Raw genomic sequence first — 8838 nt, 5'->3', positions numbered from 1 at the left:
TGGGAATTAAAATATAAGTTGTCACTTACTAAATCCTTTCCCGTTTACGTTGCATGATAGAAATTTAGCTAGAGATTCGTTCAACTCCAAAAGACTCCTTGTTCATTTTCTTCATCCTTCTAATCCTAAATTTTTGGCCTCACGAGTGTCCAAGTCTTATCTATCTTTGTTGCTGTACCATGCCCTTTTACTTGCCATTCCCATACCGTGACAGCTGATTTGAACAACTCTGCCGGCACTTTGCATTATCTTCCTCTCTATTATTGTTAATCTATACTACTAGTTTATTGTGTTTTATTATTATTGTTATTGTTATTATTATAATGTACATTCTATAATCCACAACAGTACAACTGTCTATTTCTATTTTGGCTCATTCTCATCTCCGAATTTAGTTTTTTCATGTGCTCTCTGCAGTGTAGTGGTGCCCATTGTAAGATACAAACCACTATTTCAAATTCCACATAAAAAAATTGATTACAATTTACAAGTACGCAGTGTTCAGTTTCAAATATCGGTTTGGCTAGTGTATAGTCATGTGTATATATGTATATAATAAAAAAGTGTGATTGATAATTTGTAAAAAATTTGTTAGAAGAGATTTTTATATATGCAAGCGGTTCATTATTATTAATGAATTTTTCAAATTCTCAACCATCTGCGACAGTATTATAAATTCCACGAAAAAGTTGATGTATAAGAATAGAGTGTTCGAGTTTTATACAGGGCTCGATAATTTGTACAAATATATCAACAATTATCCGGGTTTTCAAGTTTCAGTACATATATCAAATATTCGACATACGAGTTCAAATGCTCAACCATTCACGGTAATACCGTCACGAAAAGGTAGTACAGTAGAACCTCGGTAAAATAATAATCAATAAAGTAATAAACTCGATAAAATAATATTTTTCTCCCGTTCCAATATAATGGACACAATGTATATTTACTCCCAATAAAGTAATAAACTCGTTGAAGTAATATTTTTTTTCATCTCAATCATATTACTTTAAAGAGGTCTACCTGTAATCTATAAGAATCGAGTTCTGGAGTTTGATATTTGGTTCAAACGTATTGATAAATGCCCAGATTTTAGAACATTTTTTTAAAAAAATGCATGCAAGAAAGTTTCAAAGTACGGATAGATTTTCCAGTTAACTTCAAAAAAATGTTGATTACAGAATATAATGATCACACCCATCCAAAAAATCAAAAACAACAAATAATAACCTATAACCCCACACACACAGAATACATGTATATTGAACAGCGCTTCTCTTGTCCAATAATAAGTTTACTATTTTGACTTTCGATACTATTTATGGTAGACGATTGACAATTAATTTATGTCTAATCTATAAGATCAAATATAGTCATGAGTGATTCTGTTGAATTCGTATTTATGAGTACTTTAATACAATAAAATTTTTATATTTAATATTAATACGGAACTAAATATATTAACAATCAAAAGTGTGTATTGATAAACATGTTCAACACAAATAGAAAACGTTTTTAGGGACACGGAGAGTAGAATCGTACGGGGGTGATAGAATTGGTCAGATGGAAAAAAAAGAGAGAGTAGACAGAAATACATCAGCAAAAGATACCAAAACAATTGTGCAGAGGCAGTAGTAGTAAGTATAGTACGTTCTTTGAATAGAAAATTTGTCAGAAAGTTTAACACAAGTTTCTTCATATACTACAACAACCAATCTCTAAACGACAACCTACTCTACTCTACTCTCCCCTCTATTATACTTTGCACAATCTTCCCGCGTTTCTTATCAAATCATTACCCCCTGTATCATCTTTTTTTGTTAAACCACTTTAAAGTTTTTTTTCTTCTAATTCATGACACAGACACAGGTCGGGTTCGAACACCTGACCTCTCGTAAGGGGTACAAGAGCTCAATCACTGCATCAACACTTCGTTGACAAACCACTTAAAAATTTAACTCCGTATAAAAAGAAAAATCGAAAGATGTCGACATTTACGCATTTTATTTTTTCATGAAACGGATCATATTTTACTAGCGAAACGTTTAGGTATATTTTTTTTCGTGAAACAAACAAGTACTATATTAGCGTGACGGATGCACATAAAGGCCGTGTTCGGAAGTTAGTATTTTGATCAGAAATTTAATTTTTGAACCAAAGTAGAGGTTTTATTAAAAATATCTAATTATTAATAATGTCTGGTAGATAGTTTTATAAAATAACGATATGTCCCAAAAACCTAATTTTGAAAAAGGCCTCTTCATGTCTTTTCACTTATATGATTGTCGAATAAAAAGATCTGTTTTTTGGTGTGTGCCTATGGGTATATGTTAATCGTTAATATTTAATAAGATATATACGAAATATTGATGAAAAACTTATTAATAATAATAAACTTTTTGCATGCATAAAAATTTATATCAATAAAATTAAACTCTAAGAAAATTAATTAAAACAAAACAGTTTATTCAATTAACTAGTTAAAACCGCTAATTCAACCGGATACGGATAATTGCCAAACGGGGTTAGAGTGTTTTCGGCGAGTATGGAAAATTGGGTTCGGTTTGATTCTGGTAATGAACTTAAATTGTACCCCCTCCGTCCCTAAAAACGTTTCCTCTTTGTGTTGGACACGTTTGTCAATACACACTTTTGATCGTTAATATTTTTAAATTCGTATTAGTATTAAATATAAAAATTTCACTGTATTAAAGTACTGATAAATACGAATCTAACGAGATCACTCATGACTATGTTTGATATTATAGAATAGACGTAAATTAGTAGTCAATCGCTTACCGTGAACAGTACCGAAAGTCAATATAGGAACATCATTTTGGGACGGAGGGAGTACAACATTTTACTAGTTAATGCACAATACAACTGTGCACGCTAGTGTTGCAATAACACAGTACTAAATGCAGAGTTGCTAATACCAATGTGGAATAAATATCCGCATGTTCAGTCCTATCGTATCCGCTTCTTCTTTGTATTCACTGAAGATGACATACTTCAAGCACCGAATCATAACAAATCAGAATAATATATCTTTTTTTAAAAACATTGTTCCCTGTCAGTCAATTTGGGCTTTGCTTCTTTTTAAACAAAGCCCAAGTTCACTCATTGGGCCTGCTTGCCAGCCCATAGTAACATTCAAAAACAATAGCCCATAAGGAAAAATAATGAGATTTATCATATTTCGAATTTATATTTCGTTCCAGTAAACAAGAATCATCTGTGGAAATGTATCAAAATGCATCTAGATTTCTATTCCTGACCAGCTTTTTTAACTGGAATTTTTTTCATCGTCGTCGTTGTCGTTCCTCCACATGCCTAATCTCGCTTTTCTTGCTTCATTCTCGAACATTTTCAGCTTATCGATCTTTTGTTTTACTGATTCATCTTCCTGTTCCCTGTTGTCCACCCTAGCAAAGCCTCTCTGCAAACATTAAAATGTTATAGTTAATTTTTGAAATCCGAAAGGATTATATAGGTACATTGGCGAAAAAAATATTTGTGAATATTGTTCTTACCTTTAGCATGTGAGCATTGATACTTAAGCCAGATTTTGTATCCATCAGAGTTACAATGTGATTAGTCCCAGTTCTGTCAAAATCATCCCTATCCTCTACAATGGCCTTGAGCTCCTGTCCCTTTAGTATGTAATCGCTAAGACAGCACGCTGCTTCCTTCCCGTAATCTTCTTTCCAGTCTGGAACCTTGACATGAGCAAGGCTGCACAGTTTTGCAAGGCCTGGTGATGACGGCAAAGAATAACAATCTGAAGGCCGCAGACGACTGTAGGCAACAAATTCTTGAGTTCCGTAATCAATGTATAAAACTTCAAATTTGGCTTTTGCAGATCGAACAGGGCCTTTAGGAGCATCCACTATCTTTACATTTTAAACGATTACAGGATCAGAACATGTCGAGATATTAGACAACGATATAATATAACGAGATAATGGAAACATCACATATTTGTCAACAAGCTAATCAGTTTCATTGGCCTGGTGAGATGACAGGAATTAAATAAGTGTGGTACAAGGTAGAAAGGGAGATTATGGTGCGATTTTTATTCTTACCATTGCTCTGTACCAGGAATTATCTTGACTGAACTGTGCAATGACAAGGTCACCCTTCTTAGGATTGTATGAACCAATTGCAGGAGGTTCCTGAAGCCTCAAAGAAGCAAGTTTCTGCTGAATGATGGAGGCCATTTTTCGATCTGCAGCTGCTTGGACGTAGAACCTTCCACCACCCAAGACTTCTTTAACCACTACCTGAAAGCACAGTCGAGTAAGATACAGTACAAATTTTACAATGACCTCGAGGAAGAATGATCAAATTCATCAAAGGAATTAGTAACCTGTAACTCTTCTTTTGGTGTCCTTTCGATAGCTTGACTACCAGAAACTTCCTGTCCTTTATCATTGTTATCCTGTTTCTGCAAAACCATTACCAAAACCTTAAACACAATCTCGACCCTAGAGAGTTTCTTAATCTCATTTTGTGCACAAACTTTATAATAACCAGTGTTGCCATATTGTATTAAGAAATAATCACCTGTGACTTCTCTATTGGTTTTCTTCTGGCAGCATGACCATTAGAAACATCTTGTCTATCAACATACTTCTTAACAGATTGCATCCCAATCTTCGAATGTTTAGATTGTTTTTTAGCAGCTTCTTTTGCATGATATTCAGCATCAAGAAGTGCATCATAATGATCTGATCTAAGTTCAGAATTCCGATGTCTAATCACTTCAGCATAGCCAAGGGTGACCATCATCTCGGCAACGTTTGTCTTGTGATGTTGACTGACAGCAGTAGGTGGAGCCAATGGGGCATCTTGAGCACTCACTGATTGTGATTCAAGAAAGACTGATCCGTATTCCTTTACCCGTTCTTCTGCTGCAGGATTATTTTGGGAACCAGGTTTCTGATCCTTCCTAGAATATTCCATTGATACATGGACCTGAAATAGAATATAAAAAACTGGTAAGTATGTAAAGTTCCTACTTCCATAAGGCTTCTTAGATATGCAAAATTCCGGGTTGCATACCTGATGGCCTAAAAGATGTTCCTTCAAAACATCTCTTGCTTTTCCTCTGGGACACCAAATACTAGAGAGGTAGACTCTCCTCTTTGTCGATGAATCAGTGGCCACAACAATGCAATCCCCACTTATAACCTCAACAACCTGGGAACAATTGAAATACTTAGTAATACAGTTAAAATATTAAATTATTTCGGATGACATCACAGTCTCCTACAAACCTCTCCAGTAAATTTCTGGTCAATAATTGCTCTAGTATCTGTAGGTGGAGACGTATAGTTCTTCCACATTCTCAATCGACTTCTCTTTGCTTCAAGTTCTGAAGATTTTAGACGTCGCTTGATATCAGCTGGCAAAAGTGTACCACAATCAACAAATTTAGCTAAACCCTGAAAGAGGAAACAGAGAGGAGTAACTGTCAGAACTCGGAACTATTTCAGAATATTCAAATTCATAAGATGAAGATGTCAATGATAAAAGTCGAATCTTATATCACACTATAGCGGTTACTAGCAATGTCAAGAAATCTAACATAAAAGAATCAGGCTTTTCAATAATAGTGTGATCATATTACTAAATATTCAGCATTTTACTTTCTATATATCAACTAATAACAATAATATGGTAGCATAACATACATTTTCAACAAGCTGCTCAGCCAAGTCCTTGCGATGACCATCTAAGTAACATACTCTTCCAATCAGCTTTCCACGACGTTCATTGTCAATAGCAACACCCTCAAGGACAATGCGTACCTATACATGTCACGGAGGAAAGTAACAGCAATTAGCAATGTTTATAATTTTCTTTCAAAAAAAAATAAAAAATTGACAGTTCTCACGTCTCTATGCAAAACACGAATCTCTGTAAAATGTTTGCTTGCCCTCCCAAAGTCTTCAGGAGCAACTACTTTCTGTCCAGATCCGTCAGAAGGTTTTCCATTTGCTTCTGTAACTACTTTCTGTGCTGATGTTAATGGGCCGCCAGATACCTTAGAAGGTTTTCCATTTGCTACAGATCCCTTAGAAGGCTTTCCATTTGCTTCAGATCCCTTGGAAGGTTTTCCATTTGCTTCAGTTTTTACAGGTTCAACGATCCGATTTCTAACTAATGGTGCCTGGTTAAAGATAAAACATGAATGATAAATAAAATGCGTAATGCTAGCAATCCTAAAGCACGAGGATATGAAACAAAATATGTCTTGAGTTTACCTGAACTCCAGCAACAAACAGTCGGACATGATGATACTCTGGAAGCAAATAAACATGAAGAGTGCTTCCATCCCGAACATAATCAACAATAGCTTTGATCTCCGTACCTCTGTATTCTTCAACTATATCGATCATCTCATCTGTGCTATATGGATCACCAACTAGAGAAGAAGGGAGGTCTCTGACAGACCCTGCAGTACTCTACAACAATCAATTGAAGACCAAGTGTTAGTTCATGGCATAATCTTAGTGAGTTCCATACGTAAACACACAATAATGTTAATCTAGTGCCCTATGAATCAGTATCTAAACTAACCTTGCTCCAACAGCCAGCACCGTTGTCCTTTGCCTTGTCTTCCCATTTCTTAAGTTCCTTCAGAAAAGGACTGTATCCGCCTTTGTCTTTATCTTGATCCCTCACCGTCTTTAACTACAGAACAGATTCAGGTAATGCAATTTAAGAACAGTTAATCTAGCTGAAATACAATCCGTGTACACGACAACATGTAATAAAGAATCATATAGTGCTGCATAGTACATACCTTTGCCCAGCCATGAGCAACAATCCAGAATGCAACATTTTTATCATCAAGAAAAACGGTGCCAAACTCCAATCCTCTGCTAGATAAAGTATAATCTACCTGGAATCCAACTTCCTGTATAGAAATATCCGAGATAGATTTAATACATGAAGCTCGATCATAACAGAGACATATATAGTAATTACTTCGTAAAAAGACAACAATTAATTTTACCTTTCCAATGCAAAGCCTTCTTAGGAACTCTCTGCTTTGCCACGCAAAAGGCTCATCAGTAGATTGATCATCACCTCTGCGAGCCTACATGTATAACAAAAAAAGGTTGAACAAGATCCAAACAAATTCTTTCTAATGTAACCGAAGGATCCTTCAGAATATCCTAAATTCCTACTTAATCAAACTAAACACGAAGAACTAACATTAAAACACATAATTAAGGCCTAATGGGTAACTAGTATTTACCAATTTCGGAGCCATAAGAGATGACAAAATAATGGTCCTCTCCGTAGGGATCTCGGTAGATGCTGTGTTCCCCATCTCCATGATCACCAAAGTGTCACCAGACGGAACAGCTTTCACTATTCCTCTCGAAATGGCTTTAGCCCTAATAGCTCTTGAAGCCATCTCAACAGCTAATTAAGCTCTGCAACATACACAACCACATTATATTCATTAATATCATCACCCTACAAATAAACACAATTGCAATCTAAAACCACCACTTTCATTACAAACACAAAAATTAAATATTCATATTAGACCAATCGGATCTATAAAAACAAATAAATTTTATCACCATTAATTTAATAACATACAATCTGGTTCATGCAGCCATGCATATAATCAGTCAACCGTAGCAGCAGCAGTAAAAAAACATAAGCATGTCTAAACCCGACAAATCCAGCTTCTAAATAATTTAATCGTCGTATACATGGGAGGACCTAGTAAGAGGCACCGGGAATAATGTGTCCCCCATAAAATCAAATTTTAGGCTTTTGAACATAGTCAAAATACACATAAATCAGCTAATAGTATTAAAATTATGCTAACATGTATGATGCTATAATGCGTGATTAAACAACAGATTATAATACCTTGACAATGAGTAGACAGAGTAGCTAGGTGCGCTTAAGCTGATCAAGTGCTTCGGTTGACGATTAATGGGGATTAATAAACGAATATTAAACTTGCAAACAACAACCGATAGATCTCACAGAGGGAAACACCGACTAAGAGAAACTAGTTTTAACAATCCATGTTGATTTATGTTGTTGCTAAGACAAAGAGGCTGGAGAGAATAATAGTATAACAAGGTTAGGGTTTAAAAGCTCGAGAGAGTTTATGTTGTTGTACGATGTGTTGTGTTGCAAAGGGGGTGTTTATATAGGGGATGCAGCGTGGTGCGCAAGTAATTCTATCCAGGGTCGGCTCATAAGGCAAAAAATAAGCGCCCTAAAATTTCTGAACCCCTGCCCCTGCATGGTTGTTTTAAAATTTGCAATTTTATTATTTTATTAAAAAAGTAAGTAATACGCTATTTTTTTATTTCGATATCATTATATCGACCAACGAATTATTCTTTAGTTTAATTTTTTATCTCGGTTCAATAGTATAATTATTTTGACACCGTTAGTAGTATCCATTATTTTATTTTAGCACGAACACCATTTATATCTACTCAAATACCGTCTCTGTATTCGGTTATATATAATTTTGTTTTAGGGGTTTCATATTTTTAACGATAATATTATATAAGATAATTATATTAAAATAATAAATTAATTAAGTGAGACAATTAGTATATCAGCATGTACCTGCCGACTTTCAAACTTTTAATGTTTAATGTAACACCGTGCGATGCACGGTTGTTTTAAATACTTGTTATTCTAATGTTAATATTTTATTAATTATATTTGTTAAAACTGTAAGTATGTCTGAATAAGAAGCAAGATATATATTTTATTATATCATAATACCTATTTTATAATAATTATGTTTTAGAAAAAGATAATTTAAATAACTCGCTC

At 34.6% G+C, this 8838-nt stretch overlaps 1 protein-coding gene across 1 annotated transcript; it reads right to left on the bottom strand.

Annotated features, from left to right (window-relative positions):
• Window positions 1-3173: 3173 nt before the first annotated feature.
• On the bottom strand, window positions 3174-8174 carry LOC141717420 (ribonuclease TUDOR 1-like). The gene is made up of 15 exons (XM_074519466.1): window positions 7906-8174; window positions 7274-7454; window positions 7028-7111; window positions 6815-6928; window positions 6589-6702; window positions 6273-6473; window positions 5903-6178; window positions 5700-5816; window positions 5283-5450; window positions 5068-5205; window positions 4570-4980; window positions 4373-4450; window positions 4089-4286; window positions 3537-3896; window positions 3174-3442 (listed from the first exon to the last, which is right to left on the bottom strand). Exons 2-15 carry the CDS (start codon window positions 7433-7435, stop codon window positions 3290-3292), a joined length of 2574 nt encoding a protein of 857 aa, XP_074375567.1. The 5' UTR covers window positions 7436-7454; window positions 7906-8174; the 3' UTR covers window positions 3174-3289.
• Between the last annotated feature and the right edge of the window lie 664 nt (window positions 8175-8838).

The sequence above is a fragment of the Apium graveolens genome, chromosome 4, assembly GCF_009905375.1.
Source record: "Apium graveolens cultivar Ventura chromosome 4, ASM990537v1, whole genome shotgun sequence".
Taxonomy (NCBI): domain Eukaryota; kingdom Viridiplantae; phylum Streptophyta; class Magnoliopsida; order Apiales; family Apiaceae; genus Apium; species Apium graveolens.
This window is presented reverse-complemented; position numbering and strand designations above follow the sequence as displayed.